The sequence below is a fragment of the Tachypleus tridentatus genome, chromosome 7 (genome assembly GCF_004210375.1).
Source record: "Tachypleus tridentatus isolate NWPU-2018 chromosome 7, ASM421037v1, whole genome shotgun sequence".
NCBI classification, from domain to species: Eukaryota; Metazoa; Arthropoda; class Merostomata; order Xiphosura; family Limulidae; genus Tachypleus; species Tachypleus tridentatus.
In genome coordinates, this window is record NC_134831.1 from 12847932 (window position 1) to 12873990 (window position 26059).

The window sequence follows — 26059 nt, forward strand, 5'->3', positions numbered from 1 at the left end:
TAATTATTACAATAAATTTGTCAAACAGTTAAATTTCTCCCTTAATTTTTTTACGTTTTCAGTTACTATACTGAACATGGATAAAATTTTAAGGTCAGGGATGAAAAAAAAAAGAAAAGAAAAATGATGAAATAAATAAAATACCATACCAAGGAAAAAATAGAAATTACTCATTAACACACAATAATGCTGAAAATAGGTATTTCCTTAAAAGAAACAAAACTGTAATAATCTCATGTTTGTTTTCCATTTTAATACCAAGCAAGTTGAAGGGAATTTTAATAAAATAAATTAAATTAAGTTAATTAAAAGTGGAATTTTTTCCTTAAGTTAGGGATTACAAAAATATATTACTGATGGTTTAGACACTGAGCAAGAAATGGGCTTACAATCCTAACACCTGAGATTATCTTGTTGTTTTTTTATTACGCTGCTAAATGACATAAGAATATGGTGAAGCCCACCAAAGACATAATTAAATAAAATAATAGCAGGTGAAGGCAAGAGCACAAAATAAGTAAATCAGAATAGCTTTCAAGTAAATTACAAAAAATTAAGTGAATTCCAGCTGCCTTTAGAAATAAAAGTGCAAAGCTACAGAAAATATTATTTATCTGAGGTATTATGGTAAGTCTTGGGATGTTCTTTTTAGATTCTTTTTTTCAGTACTACTAAATGTTACACAATGCCATGTGTTGTTGAATGTGGGACCATTGGAACCATTTTTAAATTGTTTCAAAGATTCCAGCAGTCTTTTGTCTATGTTTTAAAGCAACTACTTTCTAAAAGCATATCTCCAAGTAAGTTTTATTGGAAAAAGCACTGGAAAATCATTGAAAAAAAACAACAACAAAAACACTGCAATTTTGTATTTACTCAAAAATATTTTAAGAAGAAATATTAAAATAAAATGAATATCGATATGTTCATAATTACTCATGAAAATTTAAGAAATCTTAAAAGTATTGTTACTACAGATGTTTACATAATTGGGTTTAAAAGCAACTTTATATCAGGTAACGTAAAAAATTCTAGCACGGTGAATTTACCACAACAATATTTTAAGTTTTAATGCTGTATTTAAGATTAAGTTAATTAATATTAAATTTCTTATAAAGGTTACAAAAACTACTTACTGATAGTTTGGAGACACTGAGTAACAAAGAGAGTTACATTTTAACTGGTAAACATCAAATTCAACTAAATTCTTCAAGTAAACTTGACATTCACAAAAACTATAAAGTAAAACTTTGACACCACAGTTAAATTTAAAAAATTGCTTCTTCATAATGTGTAAAACAAAACTTTTAACAGAATTAATAACACTTTTTTTTATAAACTCCAAAGTCAATGTTTGGAAATTCTGTAGAAGTCCAATGGTATGATTCATTCAATTGTATGCAAATTTATTGCTAAATCAACGTTCACAGTATCTAATATATATTTTTTTAAAGCTGGCATTCTAAAGCATCATCTAAAAACTTCTACATATATGCAGTCCATTATCAAAAGCTTCAATGTAAAGAGAAAGTACATTAAAAAATAATAATTTGTCTCTTAACATGGTATCAGTCTTGTTTGCATAGTAATTTCCAAGAATTCATTCGATGCTGGCAAGTTATTTTGAAATATGAATATATCAATAAGAACTTTTTTGGTGGCTTTCTAATTATTTTTGTGAGTGGAAGTGGTAGATCAAGCCCATGAGTTTGGATAAGGAAGACAGCTAGAAACAGTGTCTTATCCATATTTTAGTGACACTGTTTATGAAGAAAAATACAACAAACTTAACATGGCATAAGGTCAAATATTACATAACATACACGTTATTTGACCTTTCCTTTTTTCTGTTTCTTTTACTATGAGGGCACCGTATGAGATTGGAAGTGTAACTACAATATTTAATTGAGAAATGAGATTAAGTCTATAAGCTAATGATAAAAACTGACATCACTACTGCATCACTGAAACAATCACATGAACTAATCTTCTAGCAAAGTTTTGATAAAAAGAAACTGTCACTAAACCATTAAATAAGAACTTTTCCCTTTGTAAAATAATTTCTGCTTTACTGATAAAGAAACAAAAATGTATTCATGGACCTGATTCCTGAATCCACAGATTCAAATGTTTCTCCTCCAAGAGTTTCATTGTCAGGATTCACACAAATTTCTATCATGTGATATGTTGCCATCAATCCCCATTCTTGGTCATTCCGAGCTTTGTTAAAACTCTTCACAGCTCCGCTAGTGTTTCCCGTGTACCTAAAAAAAAAACACGTAGCTAACACTTAAAAATATATCTTCATTTTTTGAATCATGTACCAAAGAACATAATTTTACTAAAAAATAATGAAACTACAATATTCTGAAAACTCACAAATTCATAAACAGTGCTTATCATAGTAAACTCTTAGTATCATATAAGTTTCAAGAACTTGAAAAACCAATTATTTAACTAAAATTGAATATGTTAAATTGCAAACTACACAATATCTATTTGAATCCACTTTTTTCCCAAATTGACAGAATTATAAAAGTAAATATTTTGCAAAGTAACAAAATTATCAACTTGTGAACAGGACTTTTATTATGTTTTAAAATGCAGCAATTTAATATATTGTGTCAAGTCTTGTAGGTCATGTTTTTTTGGTGATTTAAACAAGACGTGAATAAAAAAACATGATTAATATTGGCCTACCATTCATAGAGACCTTTGCAGTAGTGATATCCTGCTTCCATGCTGGACCTGGTTGAGTACTGTTCAGCTTTCTCCAGATATGCTGGTAACTCATCCAGTTTGCCGAGCCTACGTGTGGCCTCAATCAATCTGGCCAGAGCAGGAAAATAGTCTGTGCAAAAAAAAACGGAAAAATGTATTCTACTGTAACATTCCAAGGCATGAGACAAGACTGGTAATACAACTGACCAATCAAATATCTTTGTTATCCCACCCAACTCATCAGCAACTAATATTGTACTGCCCCTAATTAATACATCCAGGGGCATTACAAACTGCAACAAAGGTGAAGTGCAAATTTTTCACATGTCATTTATCTATTTCAGGTACAATAAATGTGTTTCTTCTTCCTTTTTATTCAAATAAAAATTACAGTGATAAAGTGTGTTACAATAGAGGATTATATGTTGGATTACCATGGCTGTCAAAATTACAGTAATAAAGTGTGTTACAGTAGAGAATTATATGTTGGATTACTATGGCTGTCACAATTACAGTAATAAAGTCTGTTACAGTAGAGGATTATATGTTGGATTACTGTGGCTGTCAAAATTACAGTAATAAAGTGTGTTACAATAGAGGATTATGTGTTGGATTACTATTGCTGTTAAAATTACAGTGATAAAGTGTGTTACAGTAGAGAATTATATGTTGGATTACTACTGCTGTAAGACAAGGTAAGCTTTATAAAAATATTGGTGGGCTAATAATTAAAGAATGGACCTTAATTAGAGGCAATATTGTACTTATGTATTATGATTAACTTCTGTTCAGAAGTAAAATTTAAACTGGTAATATGTATAGGTAATTCATATCACCATTCTTATTTATAGTGATTAGAATGTATTGTTGATTCATCAACTGGGTACCATTATTGTCAGCAATATTTCAGTTTGTAATGTTATTATAACTACTGAGAACTAAACAGAATTCTAAGATGGCAAAAAACGATATTCAAAAAATCTCAGTTTGTTTTAAATGAACTATATTTCTGTTAGCCTCTCAAAAGTAACAATTTTATTGATATATTTCACAGAATAGGAGTTCATACTTTATATTATAATATGACATGTATTAACAAACTAAGATTTTCACTATGTTTTCATTGTAAACTTTTTTATATTTATAAAGGTTCAATTTTTGAGCACATTATTCAAAAATGCACTTAAAGAAGATTCTAGAACAGCTAAACATGATATCCTGTATACAAAATCTGAGTAACTAAATAGTTTAACAATTAATAAATAAAAGAAACATTACCTTTTAAAATTAAGTCTTTTTTAGTCACTTTTCCAAGCAAACATGAGATGTAATGCATATTTTTACCTGGTTTTAAAGCTAAGTCGATTTTTAGCTAACTTTTCCAGTGCAGTATATATTCAGTTTGAATGTAAGTAATTACTTGATCCAGATTATTTACTTACCTGGTTTTCTGTCTAAAAGTTGTTGGAAGTGGAACATGGCTGACTCTAAATCAGTTTTTCTAAACATCAAATCAGCCATCATCTATTAATAGGAAATAAATAAAAGTACACATAGAGGAAACTTTAATATTGAAAACCATTGAGTATATAGTTTCAAAAATAAAAGATACAAACATTAAAGATACCAGTACCTTCTTTGAAGGTAGTATAGCCTCGTTCAAATCATAATTCTGCTCAATTGTGGCCATTACAATCTGATAGTGATAATCCAGTTAAAAATTGTGCAACGTATTTTAAGTTCTTTAACAAAATAATTAAACAATGCAATAAAACTGTTAATATTTATCGACAAATAAATACTACAGTATGCAGCACTACTGTGTTTCTCAATAAAACTATAACTCACTTCAATAAAAAAAATCCACTTTTAACTTCTTACAAAGTCATATCAAGCTTAAATAACTGAAAATAATAACATATTAACAAAACAAATCTAAATACTTATATACCAGTGTAGCAGCATCATTCTCTTTGTCGTTCTTGAGAACCAAAGTACAATATTGTCGAGCAGCATCCAAGTTGTTAATACTCATCTCGAGCTTGGCAAGAGCTAAAAGCAGCTGGGGAAAGAAGAACAATTGCACTTATACAAGATTAAAACCTAAACAATTGAAAATTATTCATCATGATGACTCAAAATCAAAACAACTGTTTAGTGCACTTCTGATGTAGTGAGTTAAAATCAAAACAAGTGTTTAATGCAGTGATTGAGAAAGGTTCACATTGACTCAAACTAGTATTGTAAACCATCACTTATCATTTTAATTTTCCCAAAATTATTGTAGCTTTAAATTCTTAGTAGTAATATGTTTAATATAGTTAGTCAAAAACAAGAACAATCATATTGTCTAATACAGTGATTGGCAAAGATTCATTTTTCAGCTTGAGACTGCAAAACTGTAGGGGTAAAAAGCAACGTTTACTCTTTCTACACCCACAATAAGAATTTTTAGGAGTTGTAGCTTATACAATGTCATCCACTAGAATAGTAGTGGTCATGTAGTAATGTGTGTGTTTACTACCAACAGATTTTTTTTACTGTCCTTTACATTAGTTCAGATGAGGTAACTTGAAATGTACATGCAGTTCAAATGGTGATTGATCACTGAAATATTGACACTCAACAATAACAAGTTACACCACAGCCATGGTGACTGGTCATTGAAATATTGACACTCAACAATAACAATTCATGGTGGCTGGTCATTGAAATAATTGCATTCAGTATTAGCAAGTCACATCACAGTCATGATGACTGATTAATGAAATATTGAAACCCAGTATTAAAAGTCACATCATAGTCATGGTGACTAGTTATTGAAATATTGACACCCAGTATTAAAAACTCACATCACAGTCATGGTGACTGGTTATTGAAATATTGACACCCAGTATTAAAAACTCACATCACAGTCATTGTGACTGGTAATTGAAATATTGACACCCAGTATTAACAAGACATATCATAGCCATGGTGATAGTAGTTTATTTTCTTCCACAACTACTCAACACAAGACTGTTCCTTATAGCACTTACTCAACACAATGCTGTTCATCATGGCACTTACTCAACACAATGCTGTTCATCATAGCACCACTGATCACCAGAATAAAACTACATTTAAATATTTCAGCATTTTCTCCTTTCTTTGTTGCAAACACTCTTCAGTTAGACTATAATGTTCTTCATTTTGTTGCAAACACTCTTCAGTTAGACTATAATGTTCTTCATTTTGTTGTAAACACTCTTCAGTTAGACTATAATGTTCTTCATTTTGTTGCAAACACTCTTCAGTTAGACTATAATGTTCTTCATTTTGTTGCAAATACTCTTCAGTTAGACTATAGTGTTCTTCATTTTGTTGCAAACATTCTTCAGTTAGACTTTAAAGTTCTTCAGATGTAACATACAAATATTCAATACTTTTCTCTAGTAAATGACTACAAATGAATAATTATATTAAAAATATTTTTTTTATAAATTTTCTGGAACGTTCTTTTCTAATAAAGATAAATTCAGATGAACGTTTGTTATCTTATTTATAAATGTCAAATTAATAATTACCATTAGGTCAAAGATTCCACATAAAAACTACATTTAATATTCACAGTTATCATCAGTCTTTGAAGTGAGGGTTAGTTTACAGTTTATGTAATTTCTTATTTCTAGATCATTAATATCATTTAAACAAATCATTAAACAGGTTCTTGGTGTTTTTAGATAAGCAAGTCAAAGATGTTTTATTTCTCTTAAGATTAATTCTAATTTAAGTAACATTCATTGAACTCTTTATAAAACTGTGTTTTCCTTTCATTACTGATAACAGTTTAGTACAGAATATTCATACAAGTTTGGGATTTTTCAGATTGTGGTTGATAAATAATCTGTATCCTGCCAGTTTCTTGTGCAACAATTTTGTTTTTCTTCAGGTTGTTCATTATATGTACAGTTGATTTATTCACAGTAAAGATTAGGACCAATAATCTATCTTCTTGTAATAACAACTGTAATCAAAACTGTGTAATTTGCTCCTTTTCTTTGTAAAATTTTAGTAAAGAGTTTGTGTGGTGGTTTGCTAAATGTTTTTCCTGACAATACTTTTCTTGGAAGATATTATAAGTGTATAATTTACTTGAACTCACAAACACAATTACTAAATACTTAACACACATTTTGCAGAAAGCTTAAATCTACTAGTGCACTATAAAATATGTATCCACCAAATTTTAATAACAAGTAATACGATAAGAGCAGAAGTCTAAGTGATGAACACAGACAACAATTAGAGAAAAGCATTTTATTTCATTTTTAAAATTTAGCCTGTGTAGAATTTCAATGATAGAAATAATTTTAGACTCTGATGAATCTGGTATTAGTTATCCTCATACTTACATGCAATATGGATGATTACTAAATAGCAATCGACATGATTGTGTCCAGCAGGGAAATCCCTTCCATACAAAGATTTTTTACGAATTGGATATGAAGATGAGAAATTACATTATACTTATTACAAACAGAACTCATTACATTTGCTGTATTCATTATAAATAAAATGTGGGCTTCATGTAAAGCAATATTACATGAACATATATAAAACACTTTACTCAGACAATATCAGTAACTTTTCAGGAGCTCTAACAAGCTTTAATTTAGCATGATACTTTACCTCACTGTTGTTTTCATCATAATTCAAAGCTTCTTTGTAATACTGGCCTGCCAGAGAAAAATCTCTCTTGTATAATGCTTGCTCTGCTAGCTGTTTACAAATACTGCAATAAGTGAATTACATTTAGTACTGGAAAGCACATTGGGTTCTTTTAATGTGCATGATTCCTAAATAACTACCTTTGAAGACACAAAGATGCACATTTTTTAACTATGATAATGATTTACTTTTTAACATCTTCCAAAAATATTGTTAATAGACATTGATACTGTGAACACATTTTTCTTTTCTCCAGGTTTCTAAAAATAGAAAATTAACTTTAGCCGTCTGGTAATAAACAGTGACTTAGTTCAGAAACTAAGTGACATTTAAGTTGTTATAACAGTTATATCATCACAATAGATTTTCAGCAGTTCAGGAAAAATAATTAATATAAAATCTAAGTAACACTGTAATACCAGTATCCATAAAGCTATATTACATAATATTAATACTTTCACAGAGGTAAGTACGTTGACTCTTATCTCTACTGTCATTCCTAATTTAATCTTGTACATTAGTAATGAACGACCTGAATATACAAAGATATTTTACACAGTCAATTAATACTGGATATTTAGAATAGATTATGCAAGATAGCAGATGCATAAATGTAAATCCACATAATTTGAGATTTTCCTTATAAATCAAAGTTATCATAATTTGCATAAAGCTTACCTGACTGCAATTTTTTTCTGTTCTTCTGTTACATCAGGTTGTTCTACACTTATTCTTCTCATTACCCTATACAATCAGTCATATGGAAAAAAAGAACAAAAACATTTGAACAACTGCTAATAGGATATTATTTTTTTCCTCATACATATAGCTAGTCTCCGACTTTCTTACAGTCTGCAAGCTTGTGATGTGTATAGACTAAGCTGGTAGATAACTGATCTATGTGACAACCTGTAGTTTATGAATTAATATGTGAAAGGACAGGAAAAGTGATTTGTTACAGTGAATTCAAACAATGATTTGAAAGGAAAGAAGTATAGAGACTTTATTGTGAAGACGAGTGAAAAAAGGATAACTGGTAAGTCCATTAGAAAGGACTACTGCACTGACAAGTTGAAAATAAACATTAACTGTTCCAGTAGGAGGGACTATTGGCAAATCAAAAGTAAAACTTATTTGGTAATTCCAGTAGAAAGAACTATTGATAAGTTGAAAGTAAAAATCAAATGATAAGTCCATTAAAAAGAACTATTGGCAACTTGAAAGTAAAAATGAACTAATTAAGCTTTAAACAAATTACAAACTCAAGTGCATTGAAATAAACATAAAATAAAATGAATCACCTTTATTAGATTGTTGTTGAACTTACTACACAATGCATAAAAGCCTGCAAAATTAGCAAATATCCCAAAACACAAAATACAAAAATAAGACTTCCAAAACAAATATCATCTACTAAGTATTAAAAATACCTGTGTTTTTAAACTCACACGTTTTTTTGTTTTTTTCTTAAATTGTAGATTGTAACACTTTTGTTGATTTTATGATAAAGTGTGTTTATTTTATGTTTATCTTGATTCAGTTGAGTTTGTCATTTGTTTGAAACTCAATTAGTTCATTTTTACTTTCAAGTTGCCAATAGTTCTTTTTTACTGGACTTATCATTTGATTTTTACCTTCAACTTATCAATAGTTCTTAGTCGGTTCACTTTTACTATGTACAGCTAATGAAAAATTAGTATGAAATATTAAGTAACTATCAGGTCATTCTTTAAGTGATGCCCAATTTTAGGTTCAGAAAAAGAGAAAGGATTTTAAATGCTTTTAATGTTGTTTAATCAATAATGTATGTTCCATTATTATTAATTACTTCCTGCCAATGATTCACAACAAGCTCCTAAATTATATCAGAATTGATCAAATTGAAAATGCCAAAATTGTTTTCACAGTCCAAAGTTTCTTATAGCCATCCAATCACAAAATTAGGTCACATTTATATGGAGATATCCCTGTTCTATGTGACAGAGGTAAGGTAAGATACAATACAATTATCTCATGAAACAGTAGATAGTTTCTTTGACTGAATTGAATCCTGTTATAGGAAGCAACATCTAAGGTTTAATTAGTGTATCAACAACCCAGTTTACAAATTAGAATGGTATAAAATATTGTTTTGTTTGTATAATATGAAATTGGTGTAGGAAAGCAAGATATTTTACATGTGAATACCACATTATACGTAATCATGTGCAATTAGAGTTTTAGTACAAGTTCTGATAAATATACAGTCCTTTGTTTCAGCTGAACATTTTGCATCAAAAAATGACATGAAAAAGTTTGTTCACATACATAGAAACATTCAGTAAACAAATACATGTTAAGGAAAGAAATGTTACTCTTTTATTCAGTTATAAAAGAGGTAAGAATAAACTACTGATTTAAAAACACAGAGAAAATCTGGTACTTAGCTTTTGATCTCTTGCCATTTTCTGTAATATATTTATACATGGCAATGATATTCCAATTACTTAAGTGTAACTTTAAGTTACATAAAAAAATGTGTGTTAATTTTTCATTTAACCTTTTTATTCTTATGTACAATGTGAAATATTTGTTTTTTTGTATTTTATGTAAAATGATTTATTTAATGTCTTGTTTGCATATTTACATTGGTTTCTTTATGAGTTACAGTATTACTATATTTGATTATTTTATACAAAATGCAGTTGAGGTTAAAGACTTATTTTTATGCTCTTAGCATAAATATTAGACTACCTGATCTCCAAAATAGAGTAGGTTTAGGTTCAATGTAAAACAGTGTTTTTTTTTTTTATGGATTTTCTACATTAAAAAGGTTCATTTATGTTACGGTGTATACTTACCTTCTGTGTTAAAAAGAGTGCATTTTGTCTATCCATGTTAAAGAGCTTCTATTACGTATTCTACCCTTTCAATTTTAAAGGATTTAATTTTTATTATACATTTTTATGGATTTTAACACACACTCATTATCACTTTCACTAAGTATAAAGTTTCATGAATTCACTGGCTACAAGTATTTTTTATCAATTCTAACTTTCATAGTATTGTAATTTTCACTGTTTAACTTTTGTTATGTCTGTGAGGCTTGTTTTTGATGAATGTGAGTATAACATTTATTGGTTTTAATACTAAAGTTAATAACTGGCTTGAGACAAGCCTGAGCTCTGAAAGGTATAAAATGTGCTGAAGAAATATGTCAAAAGCTTCTCCTTTACATAGTATTAACAATGGTTCCAAATTTATTCTTTATTCAGTTTATATGGAGGTTGTTGACACAAAACATGGTCAAGAAAAGTGTTCAGTTGATCTTGTTTAAAGTTATCTTCGCTTCTTGCTATTTTCCACAAAGATAATATTGCTACTGCTTGCATCGACACTCTTAACAATGGCCCGATTGAAAGAAAATTGAGGGCAATGTCATCCCTTGGTTATATGAATAATATCCAGACGTCATGGTCCAATGAAAATGTAATAAGAATGAGAGAAAGATATAAACAGTTCTTAAATCCATAAAAACAGTTGTAAAATATATTTATTATAAAAAAACATACCTTGCCTGAACCTCACGAGCACGTTCAAGAATTTCTATGGCTCGGTCTTTTTTGTCTGTGCACAAGTATACCTGGGACAAGAGTAATAAAAACTTTCCTTCCCACTGAAGCCACATTAAATCATTTCCTAAGAAGAATAAAATTATATATAAAACTGAAGGATGTTTTTATCTAAAAGTGCAATGAAAATAATATTCTGTAACATCTTGAAGATTAATTTTTATTATAAAAACATTAAATAAGCCTAAGTATACAGACTGTTTACTCAAACCTATTGATTTTTTTGCTTTCATTAAAAAAATATTTTGGTTCCTTAACATCCATTCTACTTAAATCAATCAATCCAAAGCACTTCCATGATCTTGTTAATATTTTTAACCTACTTTAATGTCACAACATAATTAACAAAACAAAGACTGCACCCAAAAAAATTTTTTTTTTGCTTATAAAGTAGATTCAAATTATACTGTAAGATATTCTCTAAGAATTTCATGAAAAAAAGATATTTTGCTACAGTAAATATATCGTTGCACACAAAACTGCTGTATTTCAAATCAAATGTCTGATGATAAGCTAATAATCTGTCTATCAAATAAAGTAGTGGAACAATATTTATTGCACATTTTTCCTATCTTCATTGAGAAGAGTTTGTTTGTTGAATTTTGTGCAAAATCATTTCAGGGCCATCTGTGCTAGTTGTCTTTAATTTCAAAATAACAGACTAGAGGTTAGGCAACTAGTCAATAAAACTCACCACTAACGTTTGGTCTACTCAAATGAAATAGCAACGCTAAGTATCACATTATTATCCCTTCAAAACTGAAAGGATGAATGCATTCAGTGATAGTATTCAAACCCATGGCTCACAAATTGCAAGTTGAGTGACCTAATCATCAGGCCATTTGTGGAAAAAAAAATAAGTATTTAATGAAATTAATATAAGTGGTAATGTATTGATAAAAAAAGAAGTCCTGTACCATAGAGCCACGTAATATTCAACATTACATGAACATTTACAAATTTTCTTTTGCTGCAAAATTGTTTTTCAGTGGTAGTCTTTAGAAATAAAAATGGGAAAAGTCATTATACCCGTTGGTCATGTAACTTAACATATATGCATCAGCTCAATTGATTTAGTTTCTACAGTATGTTAGTCATTTTGAAAGGAATATGGTCAGCAAAATTTATAAATCTAAGTAAAAGTTCATGTAAATATTAGGTTGATGGTTATTATTTTTTATACCTCTTAGATACAGAATTTTGTTCCCTCTATTGCAACTAGTTACTGATACTAGTTTGTGAAAGAAGTTCAGTAGTGGTGGGTATATATGTATATTCATATTTATTGAAATACAATAGGTCTTTAAAAGGTCATCCCAGAGACAGAAGAACTGGTCAAATGCTGAAATACTACAGCATTGTTTCCACTTTAAAATCAAAATATTTTGTAAAAAATCATAAATTATTGTTTGTGCATCTGAGGAAAATCTGGCCTCATAAGGCTCCAATCATTCTTCATGCCATCTCTCAATACACACCATGCCTCTCTCCTTCAAGAGATCCTTGAATAACATCTTCAGCATCTCGGTATCGTCTCATTCTAAACAGAAGATGAGCCAAATCATACCTATAAACAGCAAAAAAGAGATATTTTTATAGTATCTTTTACACATAGACATGTCAAAGAAAATGTTTTTAAGATTACAACAATAGTTACACAAAGACTGCTGCTGAGACTTTCTACAAATTGAAAAACTACAAATCCATCCAAGTAACATTTAATCCACATGCAGACTGGACTCTAAAGTTCTAACAAGAAAAAAAACTTGAGGGGGAGCCCACAAGTTTATCATAGAAAATAACAAAAATGCATATTTTAGAAGTATACAGAACTTAATTTTAAAATATTAGTCATTGTATCCTGATTGTTAAGATCTATTAAGTTGTACAATAATCATACAAGCATACCTGTGGAAGATTAACAACTTATGTAAAACCATTAAAATTCTTGAGTAAAATCTGGTACAGTAAACACGTGTAAAAACTGTTTCCACTAGCACGTGTGTGTAAGATACACACAAAACTATACTTTATAAAATAATAAAAGGTTGATATAAAGACTGTGAGTATACTTCATTTAACATCTGCAGAAGCAACCATTAGAAAGATTAAGAAAAATAAGAAGTTAAATATTTAATGGTTTATGGTTGAAATACTAAAATTTGATGATCTATTCTGAGTACTTTTATTTTTTAAACCATCATTAAAGAGCAAATCCAAATAAATTTTGTACGCAGTAAAAGAATATTAAAAACTGTTGTTTCTTTTACAGCCACATGACACCAGCTTTCTTTCAAAACCAAACACATAAGTTTGTTAGATTTTTTGTATTCATAAAAGTAAAACTGCAAAAGTATTATATAATGAAATATTTACATGAAAATAAAATATTTACCTTACCTTAATACTGTCTGTCCCCCTGTCTTTATAGCAGCTTTATAGTATGTTACTGCCTATTTATAAAAAATGCTTTTTTATAATCACAAAACTTTAAAATTACAGAAAAAAAATTTAAAAAGCATCACTGAAGAATGAAAATACATGTCATAAAAATGTATTTACTTGATGGGAAAATAATAAGCCTATAAAATAAGAAATCCTGCAATTAGTTTAATGAAATGTTTTATAGAAAAATAACTACAATACAAATAAGCTATAGTCTGATGACAAAAAATACCATTCCAAGTTTCTCGATTTTATAAAGTTAAAATTGAAAAAAATATGTAAATAAAACCTTAGAAATTTCACACAATACTGCAATATTCATACATCTTTGTAATGTTGGAAAGTGTACTGTTTAAGATTAGTTTATAAGTTTTGTTAACAAATAATATTTACTATAAAATCTTATATATTTTTTAATTGTTTAGCTTTAACAGATATTAAATGTTGCATACTAAATCATTATTATGGAGTTGACAACTTAGGAAACATTAATTGATGAGAGACTATCCAAGCTTCGGAAGGGCTTGTGATGGTCAAAATTTGTAGAGCTAAATGTAAGACACATAACATCGACTTGATGAAATATGAAAAGAAAAAGAAATCATTATTGCTTAAGCATTTATTGTGCATATGTGAATATATATATACATTTTTTTTTTAAATTTCTTATCACCTTGTAATGCAACTTTGAAAAAAATATCTTACTTTATCATAATGATGTGTTTTCACATAGGCCTGACCAATCTTCCTAGCTAGCATGCTGTCCCTAGGATTTTTCTTGAGGGCTTGCTCATAGACTTCAATAGCTCTGTCTGGCTGTAGAGTGTTAAATACATTTAAATGTATGTTTCTCTTTAACAAAATCTTAAAGTCAAAAAGACTATCTCAATTTCTAATAGGACTAAACGATAAATTGATAAATAATGGCAATCAGACAAACAGAAGACAGAGAGAGAGCAAGAGTAAAGTTGCGAGTTAGAGAAATTCGTACAGAAAAAAGTTAAATATGGGAGTGAAAAGCTTAACAGTTGATGTGTTAGAGTGAGATTTACAATTTTGAAATAAATAAGAAGAATAAATTGTCTTAAAGAGTGTTGCAGATACCACTGTGATATATATATAAAACAGAAAAATAGTATGGCTTGTCAGCTGAATTGTAAAGCAATTGAATAGGTCTAAGTTGACTTCTGACAAGAAGAAACTGTATAGTTTGAGATACGACTACAATCCCCATAGTGTAATGAATTTTTGTATATATGTTTAATTTATTTCAAATATATATATTTATTTTAAAAAGAATGGAGTGTGTGCTGTTCGTTTATTATCAAATGTATCATCAACAAGTCACAGATACCTACTGTAGAAGAATCCTTAGCCCAAAATAACCCATAAACATATACTTACTACTACACAAAGAAGCAATTTTTTGACAGTCTGAAAGATTTAAATCATGCAAGGGACAGAATTTATACTTTAAAAGCATAAACAATTTATTAACACGAAACACCTCTTTTGCAGAGAAAATTACTTCAGAGCTAGCACAGCTATTATAAGCCAAATACACAATCAAAGCATGTTAATTTTCAGTTTGAGCCACACAAGCACATGCATTTTTATTTTATTTTGCAAGACTCACAAGAAAAACTTGTACCAGAAATTAATATCATGAAAAAAAATCCTCATTTTAAAGCATTTAACTTGTGTGATTATTTGAATAAATATGTATTATGAAGTCAAAATATAAAGTTAAAAATATGGAAAACAGAGAGAAGTATCAAATATTAGGCTCTTATACCATAAACCTAACATGTTTACATGGAAGTCCAAACACTGTGTTTGTGTGAATAAACACCTTATCATATATAAAGTTCGTTTTTGATTACATATTTCTTTATGGTGTTTTAACTTTTGTGTATATTCTGATTCATACATTTGAGCATAAAATTTTTAGTTTTTATTATTTTTATTCTGTTTATTTTATGGGCATGAAGGTGTAGATTCATTTACATTACAATGAGCCCTTGGAATGAAAAATAAAATCAGATATGCAATAATAAAAACATTCAACACTATTTTTTATTTTAAACTACACATGTACCCAAACATAAAACATGTGTAAGTTAACCAGAGTACTCTAATTTTATTACAAATAATTTATCTAAAGGAACTTACCTCTTGAATGTTCATGTATGCATCTCCCAGCAAAAGATAAGACTGTGGTGTTGGAGCTTTGTCAACCAGTTCTCTAGAATAAACATATACATATCCCAAGAGCATTAACTTTAAATAGAACATTATAGAGTAAACACACACAAATATATGTATTACATGGGCATTAACTTTATATACAACAACATTATAGAGTAAACACATACAAATATTTGTATCCCAATGGCATCAACTTTACATACAGCAACATTATATAGAAAATCAAGTTGCTATTCTCTGAATTTGTTTAAATTTCATTCATTTCTATAGAAACAGTCAGTTTTAAAGGGTCAAATATTATCTATACCCCAAATCCACAACATCTAAATAATATGATAAAAACCAACCTGTAACAGCTGGCATACAAACGGCGATCTTTCCGGTGGTGTAAGTAGATATTTGCCATCTTTTCTCTTGCCTGAAGGTAGTAAGGTTGTTCAGGTTCTACGTTTCTGAGGATTCCAAGTGCCTGTTCCACGTCTCCTCGTGCAAGGGACAAGTCAGCATTTGCAATTGTGATTCTCATTGCTTCAGGTGTTCCTTGAAACTCATTTATAGCATCTTGCATTATTTTGGCTGCTTCATGCTGCAACATATTTTATCAGTTTGGTATGATACCATTCACGATAATAAACATATTCACTGCAAATTATAATGCATATAATATACCACCTCCTGCAGCTGCAGTCAATGACCTGTGCACAAATATTACTATAATAATTGGATGAGACACAATCACAGTGAAATGTTCTTTTAGAAACAAAAAATTAGCAAAAGGGTTTTGATAATTAGGTCTGATTTTTTAACCTAAAATAAATCATTATAGGTGAATAAACAACAGTGACTATTTTGAGATGATAATCACAATAGCTCAGAATCTCAAGAAACAAACCTACTTCCAACACTGTACACCTTTGAAAATTAATTTCAACAAAACCTACACATATTGCTGTTATAAAATAAATCTGTGCTGAATGGATTTCTTCTTTTGATTGATTCATTATATTGATTGAGTATATACTGTTGATTCAGTATGACTCTGATATGATAATACACTTCAAAAATATAAAACCTATTGATTCAGTATATACTAGAAGACACTCTAGTATGATAACACACTTGGAAAATGTAAAACCTATTGATTCAGTATATACTGGATGAGACTAGTATGATGGCACATTAGGAAAGAATAAAACCTATTGATTCAGTATACACTGGATGAGATATGTATAAGAGATATACTTATCTCAAACTTGACATCCCCCACTCAGTCTTGACTACACCTCTGCTTTAAATTCATGAAAAAGTTTAAAATATCAAACAGATTTGTCATGTAATAATTCCAAATAAGTTTATTGCTTTCCACAACTTCAGCAAACAAGACATGAACAAACAGCTTAAACACGTACAGCTGCTGGATCAAAAACAGCTGTTTCTGGCATTGCCAGAAACATTCTTTCATTGATTTCCTCCCTAAAAGCATCAGTCAAATCATCACTGGTATCCCAACTTTTGCCAACTATTCACTAGCATTGCTGGTTAACTAAACTTTTTATCAAAGTGTTTATTTTTCATTTCAGTTCATTCCAAATCTTGTCTCTCCTGTACTAGTACTACAATTCAATATGCCAATCCTTCCAAATACTGGGTCCCCAAATTTCTAATTATTGTGGAGATAAGGTAACTGTGTGCTCAATGTACCTTTATCATATGCCTTTATTCTACGTGTAGGTTAAAGAGTAAGTTGTACAGTATCAATTACCTATGGAGCCCCAAGAAAAGTACTGACCTGTTGGTCTAACTGACGATAGGTATCTGCCAGTTCCAGAAACAGTGACACTTTATCACTGGTGCTAATATGATGTTTAGGTTTCCTGCTTGATGCACCTGGAAACAATCAAAATAATAACAAATGAGGAGGGAGATAATCATAAAATCATGAAAGGCAATTTTCATTCCACAAAAACATAGTAAATTAACTGATCATAAACACCTGGGCTTGTATCTAAAGCCAATTTATTCAACAGCTTATAAGTTACTTTTTAAGTATAAACAGATTGAAAAAAACTTGGTTTTCACCTTTTCTGCTTGATTTTTGAAAGCTAATGATTATTGTTCAACAAAATTACACAATGAGCATTCTTTTCATGGTTACCTGTACTGTTACCATCTAGTACTACCAGTAATGATAGAGCATCTCTAATCATGTGACTTAAGTAGTTACAAATCAATATATTATTCCAAGTGCATCCTTGTAGGAAATTTGTTTTTCACATAAAAATTGTTAATTATCTGTAAGCCCACATGACATGATGACTATGGCAATGAATCAGTTGAAACCTAAGCTTTCTGCTGATTACAGATGTAATGGGACTTGGCCTCAGAAAAATCTAATCTATTAGTAAACTGTAAATTACAGCATGTTTAAGATAAACATAAAAAGTGATTTCTGAATTTTCACTGGTTGCTCTCTAGCCCCATAAGGTTGAAGAATATAAAAATATAGCTTCAGAATATTTATGATAAAATTATATAGAATATTTTATGTTATATTTTGTAGTTATCCAGAAGATACAAAAAAATAGTCCAGAATAGAAAAAGGCTCAAGAACAAATATCCAAAATCTCACACTAGGGGGATTCAATGTTGTTTACAAATAGCTCTTTATACAATTAAGCACTAAATTTATATAACATATTTTTATGTCAAGTTTGTTTTATACCACAAGTAGTTTAATTAAAGTGAATGTAACTCCCTAAAATATCATGGCATACACAGTTTGACCTGCCCAAATGCTAAAAGTAAGTCATGCACGCATATATCTAATGTGCAACCAGTCATGTAAACATATTCACATTCTCTTCTAGAGCATGGGAGTTCCCAGTTTTCCATATTTAATGCTATTACCAATTTTTAAGGCCTGATTCACTTATTATTTGAAGTATGAACTCAACACTACCAGATCAAACATTTAGAATTCTGTGAAAAGTGAAGTTGAAATACCAGAGGAAGCATTGGTCTGAACTCTAAAGATTGGACATGTGATAACAGGTATTATTCTCAACATACGATATACTAGAAACCAGTAAAGTACAGATACTAACTGCAAACCCTGATTATTTTGTTGTTTATGACACCTCCCTGTGTTCTTGTCAGTGGCATTCGGACAGATGGAAGTTATGTAACTGACAACTAAAAATAATACAATAAACTATCTACAACTGCAATAAAGATGAAAGCACATACTCGATGGTTTTAGACCTGCAATGGTCATAGCTGCTAGTAACGTTTTTGCTGCTTCCTCAAAATGGCCTTGTTTCTTTTGGATTTTAGCTTTTATGAGATGAAATAGAGGCCTCTCTCGAACCTAGAAAATAAATTAAATTTTCTGTTATTTCTTATGGATACATACAACAATTTTGTGTATCATATATTATGACAATATCTCTTTTTTCTATTCTTCCTTTTTAACTTATTAGCAGAGAACAAATGAAAAAAAATCCTTAAAAACTGTTGAAAATTGTTACATGAATTGTTGTCTTATGACTGTTGCATGAATAACTATCTAGTGATTGTTGCCTGAATGATTGCCTTATAATTGTTGCATGAACGTGTGTTAATATTTGTTGCCTGAATGATTGTCTTATAATTGTTAAATGAACGTGTGTTAATATTTGTTACCTGAATGGTTTATAATGATTCTTATCTAAATGAGTGCCTACTAATCATTACTTGAATAATGTCTAATTATTGTTAGATGAAAGTGAATTTTATATTTGTTAAATTTCATTATCTATATTTTGTTAAAGTTAATTTAGAAAATTCCCAATTTTAAGATCAAGTTTTTTAATATAATAATACTTATAAGCAAACACCAAATGATAAACAGAACTTGCATGTTTGAACATATATAGAAACAAAAGAACACTTTTAAATTGAAAAGCTATTCAAAGGGTATCTATGCTAGAAGTCTAATTTTGAACTGATGAACTAGAAGAAAGACAACTAACCAACAGCACCCACCACCAACTCTTGGACTACTCTAGCTGAATAGGGAAAATTTGCTGCCATCCTTTACAGCATCCATAGTCCCAAAGTATGGAGCAAGATTTTTAATTTCAGTTACTGGACACAAATGATGGACACACAAATTCACATTCTGTCAAGCTTGGAACCAGGCCACAATCAGCCCAATTTTTTACGGAACACCCAGACTCTTCTTATTTAACAAAAAATCTTACTTTACTGTGTTTACTTCATGGTAAATAAAAACACTAATTAAAACTTTAGTCACTAGTTACTTAGTTATTTTTTGTGATTAATTCTTGCATGACTTACATGACAATGCTTTATACATACAAAATTTTTTCAATTGCTTTAATTTTACTGTTTTATTCTATCCATCTAAACAATGATTCTTTACTCTTCTAGTGTAATAAAAGTGTTCAGTTTCAAATATGGTATTATATAAATTAATGTATTAATCTTTTAACTTCATAGGTTCAAAGTGAACATACTTCAAAACTGTAGCTAAGTGCTACTTCTAAGGCCTGGTTAGCACTCTGGTGGTTGCCTTGATGGAGAAAAATCTCAGCTAAGAGAAGCCTTCCATCAGAAAAAGCAGCATCATGCTCCAAACATTTCTGAAGGATTCCCTGGGCAGCTGAAGTGTCACCTACATTCATAAAAAGTTCAAAGGCATTAGAGGAAAAGCATATATATGTATATATGAAACCATTTACTCTTTAAAAAATCCCAATTCTTTAACACTGGCTTGAGATACAAACATCTCTTATACTGAAACATAAATTACAATGGGTGGTTTTGACTGTGTGGTAACATTATGATAAGCAAGATCAAAAAAGTTTGAGCAGAATTACAAAAACACAGCCTTTTAACTTTATACAAATAATTTATAACAATAACATTCCATCACATCTATTGCATGATCATAAGTTATTGGCAACTATTTATCATTATTTCAAAACCTTGAAAATCAATTATGACCTCATGTTTGTTTAATGAATATAATATTCTGTTTTATTGTACTTCTTTTACAAACAGCAATATTTTGTTGTACTGTTCTTGTTTTATAAACAGTAATATTCTGTCTTACCGTTCTTGTTTTCTAAACAGTAGTATTCTGTCTTACTGTTCTTGTTTTATAAACAGTAATATTCTGTCTTACTGTTCTTGTTTTACAAACAGTAATATTCTGTCTTACTGTTCTTGTTTTACAAACAGTAATATTCTGTCTTACTATTCTTGTTTTATAAACAGTAATATTCTGTCTTACTGCTCTTGTTTTATAAACAGTAATATTCTGTCTTACTGCTCTTGTTTTCTAAACAGTAGTATTCTATCTTACTGTTCTTGTTTTACAAACGGTAATATTCTGTCTTACTGTGCTTGTTTTATAAACAGTAATATTATGTTTCATTGGTTTTATAAATATTAATATTCTTACAGTTCTTGTTTTATAAATATTAATATTCTGTCTTACTGTGCTTGTTTTATAAACAATAATATTCTGTCTTACTATGCTTGTTTTATAAAGAGTAGTATTGTCTTACTGTTCTTGTTTTATAAACAGTAATATTGTCTTACTGTGCTTGTTTTATAAACAGTAATATTATGTTTCACTGGTTTTATAAATATTAATATTCTGTCTTACTGTGCTTGTTTCATAAACAGTAATAGTCTGTCTTACTGTACTTATTTTATAAACAGTAATATTATGTTTCATTGGTTTTGTAAATATTAATATTCTTACAGTGCATTTTTTATAAATATTAATATTCTTACAGTGCATTTTTTATAAACAGTAATATTCTGTATTGCTGTGCTTATTTTATAAACAGTAATATTATGTTCCACTGGTTTTTTTAAATATTAATATTCTGTCTTACTGTGCTTATTTTATAAACAGTAATATTATGGTTTACTCTGGTTGTTCTACAAAAATAATTTTATGTTTCCCTGGATTTATAAAGAGTAATATTCTACTGTTTCATACTGGATGAAAAGCTATTCATTGACAATTTATCTTTCATACATATTTTTTTCATTCTTGTTGCTTATATTTTGAGCTTCAAAAAAATCTTAAATCTATGTTTGCAAATTCATACTTTTACAAACTTTTGAAGGAATTTTTGTACGTTTGAATTCATAGAGAATATCTTGAAAATAAAGACATATTCATCCAAGTAGTTTTGGGCCGACCAGAAGAACTAATAAAAAAATCAATGAAATTCTGATAGTTCTTAATAACATATTGCATGTTTTTTGAAATATACAAATAAACAATAACCAAACATTTTTACACATAAAAAACTATCTCACCAGATAAGTATTTCAGCTTTGCTGTGAGATATGAAGCTTCCAACAGACCAGAACAAGCTTTAGCAACTGGTTGAAGAATTGTAAGGCCTCTTTTCAATGCTGGAGGTTGAGGCTGACCTACAGTTACAGGCTGAAATATGGGTGTACATACAAAATGTTAGTTTTCACTTGTAAAAGACATGACCAACTAACTGTTTAAATTGTACCATGTCTACAATGGTGCATGACCTATTATCAAACCTTGTAGTGTACATAACAAATGTGCATGTAACATGTTACATGTAATATCACATAAAATACATCATTTTTCCCTTAAAATCAAGCTTGCACTAATTTTGTTTTTCTTACAGTAACTGTAACAGATTACACAGGCCTGTGATGGTTTTATTACCTTGACATTTTTACACATTCTACAGTAATTCCAGTATGCTGATCCAAAATGTATATTCATTTATCTCTACCATGTACAGATTTTTTACAAAGCACCACAACACAATACATAAAAGAAAATCACAGAATGTTGTTTTGAGACTAAAAGACATAGATTTCACAAAAAGAATCAGGAAGAATGAGGATGCACATTCATATGATGTCATATTTGTTTGTATTTTTGTTAACAAACATAATAATAAAAAATGTTCATCATGATAAACGAAATAATAATTTGATCTAAGTAAGTTTTTTTTCTTCCCAATTTGTAAAAAGTCCCTATGTGAGAGAAACAAATATTATTTTTGAAATCTCCAAAGTTTAACTATGGAAAATCTGTTATTAAACTAAAACACTTTTATGAAGTTTAAATTCACAGGCCCATGCTATTTCATCAAATTAAAATTAAGATCAATAAAACAGAATGTATAAGTACTACCACAAGGTTTATTACCTTTAACCCTAAGACATTACAGGAGCTATCACTTGGCATTATGAAGCATTTTAAATCTACTGGTATTACACTTTATATATAGTTGAAAGATACAATGATAAGATCTTTATTTTACTCAATTTCCTTCATTTCTTGTGCGTGTGTTTACTTTAAAAACAATTTTCACCAAATAAATATTTGTGACTTGATTACTCATATTCTCATGAAATAATATGCTTACTGCAATTTAATAACTTTTCAAAATAAATTTTACAATTCTATACAAGTACAATAAATTATGATTAAATTTTAGGAAATTAAACACCAACAGTTCCAATATCCATGTAGATAACAGGTGGCATATTAGTTGTTTCACTATTTTATGAAACAAAATTTAATTAGAACTCAATTTAGCCTTAACGATACAAATCCACACTAAAGCTAATTCATTAGTGGGGAAAAAAACAAACTCTAGCCCTTAATGAAATAATGAAGATTTATTAGGCAGTGTTGACTTTTCAGGTTTCTAATATTTCTGGTGATCTTTGTCCATAATTGATAAAAAATTGTTATATGGCTAGTGACTTTATGGTTGTTGAAAACAATAAATTTATCAAAACATTAATTTATTTTCTCAAAACACATGGTTTTATTTTAATTTTTATACGAACTGTTATTTGTTTAAGTAAATTTATTTCTTCTTAAACATTTACAGGAAACCAGGTTTTGATGTACAACAAAAAATAATCTGTTTGTTTGTTGTTAAACATATAGCGAAATGATAAGTTATTATCTGTGCTGTACCCAACACAAGTACTGAAACTTGGTTTTTAGTGGAGGAAATCCTCAAACTTACTGGTGAGATAATGAAAGGCAAAATGATGTAATAAGCACTCTTGTATAGTTGTTAAGAGTTGAAAGAGTTGTTACACAAGAATAGTTATTTTGTTAGAATAAACTACATTATCCTTTTTTTAGATAATTTTTATCCCAAATTATTCTTATTAACATTCACAATGTATTAAAATATTTCCACAAACCTGCTCTGGCACATAATGCATATACAACTTGACTATAAGCAGAAGAAAGTCAGGGTTCAGATAGAGGAAATAAGTCAGCCCTAGTGGTAGAGTCTAGAATCAAATAAAATGAATGAAAATTTACAACAAAAATAAATGTGAAAATAACAAAAAATCAGCTTTTGTACAAAATAATTTAAAATTCTCTAGTACTCATACTAATAAGATGCTGTTAAAAACGTAACCTTACATTGTATAATAAATATCAAACGCATTTTATTAGGACACGTTATTGTGTTTACAACAGAGATTAACTGCACTTTATAAAAACAATATTTAACATTCTGCATTGCCTTCAACCAAAGTCATTCATGCTCAGTCTAATAGCCATGATTATGCATGACCTAAAACTGGTTTTTTGCTGTAATAAACTTCTGTAAAAGATAGCTAGGTAAATTTTATGCCACAAGTATTTTACAAAAACCCTTTTGATGTACATAAATTACAGCTTCCAAAGTCATGTTTAACTATAGGAAAGACACAAGGTCCACTAAAGCCTTCATGTGTATCAGAATTAAAGGAAATTCCTGTGACTCCAATTTGTTGAGCTATCTTTCAAATTGCAATAGACACTAAGAGAGAAGTGTGTTCAAAATTTGCTAAACCTTTACTTATGGCCTCTAGTCAGCCAGAAACCCTTGTTTATCACCTTGTATGGTACCAGAAGCTATGTCTAGCATCAAATCAAAGATGGCTCCCCTTTACACCCATAACATCCATTTTGTGAAACAAATGTTCTGCCTTGGATTAAAACAAGGCGAGGTTTTGCTATCCTAATTACTCTCTGTACACGTACGTTCACTTCCATGAAGTTGCTGTCCTAACTACTCTCTGTAGACGTATGTTTACTTCCATGAAGTTGCTGTCCTGACTACTCTCTGTACACGTACGTTCACTTCCATGAAGTTGCTGTCCTGACTACTCTCTGTACACGTACATTCACTTCCATGAAGTTGCTGTCCTAACTACTCTCTATAGATGTATGTTCACTTCCATGAAGTTGCTGTCCTAACTACTCTATGTAAACATATGTTCACTTCCATGAAGAACTACCTTCTTAAAACTGTCATGTGCTTTATCTCTTTTAACAAACACATACATAAATATTCTCTCTTAGAAAGGCTATGGCATATTCTTCCAGCCATAACTTTCTATGTAGTGGTATTACATTGTTAATGGTCAGAAAATCACTTTAAGTCAGAGATATGAGTGATGAACATACCATCCATGATTCCACAGGTAATATATGTAGCAACATATCACTGCATTAGCAAATACAAATTGCTTATATAACATAGAATTATGTTATTCTAATGGATAATTTGAAATTAACATATGCATACATTTTTATGTGGTGTTTCCTTTGTTACTTCTTTTTTTATCTCTTGTACACATCAAAAACAAGAAAATACAACATGCACTTTGTGGCATCATGTATGTACTAAACATAATTATTTTATAACTAAAAGTCATCGCTTTGCAAAATAAGTCAATACTTTTTGAACCAACACAGTTGAAGTGGACATTTTCTATAATAAACTGCTGTGTAATATTAAGTTGTCCAGAAATAAATGTCGTTTTTGAATTGCAAAGTTTGGAAAAGTATAAACCAGTGTTGTAAAACATGCTTTAATCAAAGTAAGCGCCATTTGCTTCAACACCATTTTGCCAACGTCTAACAATGCTGTTTACATCCCACCTGTAGAAATCAGAGTTTCTATGGTCAATGAACTTCCTGAAAGCTTATTCTGCAGCTGCCTTGGTTTGAAAGAGTTTATTGTTCCAAAAGTTGTCAAAGTGCTTGAAAAAATGAAAATCTGTAGGGGAAAGATCTTGGGAATAAGGTGGTTGAGGCTGAACTTCAATTCCCAGTTCGTTCAATTTTTGGAGTGTTATCCTTGACAGATCTCATAATGCTGATTTTTTTTTTATCTTCAGTCAGCTCATGCGGAACCCACTTATCCAACTTTTTCGTCCATTAAATCGCATTCAGGTGGTTGGCAATTCTTGTTTTGCTTGTGCCTAGCTTTTCTACAAACTCATGTACTAAAGGGTCTGTCTCAACAGCTTCTCTTAAAGTG

The 26059-nt window shown here is 29.6% G+C and overlaps 1 protein-coding gene across 1 annotated transcript in view; it reads right to left on the reverse strand.

The window, feature by feature from the left end:
• The window catches only part of LOC143255136 (tetratricopeptide repeat protein 21B-like), a 49491-nt gene that overhangs the window by 8672 nt on the left and 14760 nt on the right, over window positions 1–26059 (reverse strand). Inside the window, 17 exon segments of the mRNA XM_076510336.1 lie at window positions 2103–2264; window positions 2701–2851; window positions 4164–4245; window positions 4673–4783; window positions 7393–7495; window positions 8110–8175; window positions 10983–11109; window positions 12521–12609; window positions 13443–13495; window positions 14193–14303; window positions 15660–15732; window positions 16043–16281; window positions 17485–17582; window positions 18942–19062; window positions 20213–20370; window positions 22038–22167; window positions 23940–24032. Of these exon segments, the coding sequence (XP_076366451.1) occupies window positions 2103–2264; window positions 2701–2851; window positions 4164–4245; window positions 4673–4783; window positions 7393–7495; window positions 8110–8175; window positions 10983–11109; window positions 12521–12609; window positions 13443–13495; window positions 14193–14303; window positions 15660–15732; window positions 16043–16281; window positions 17485–17582; window positions 18942–19062; window positions 20213–20370; window positions 22038–22167; window positions 23940–24032 (1967 nt within the window).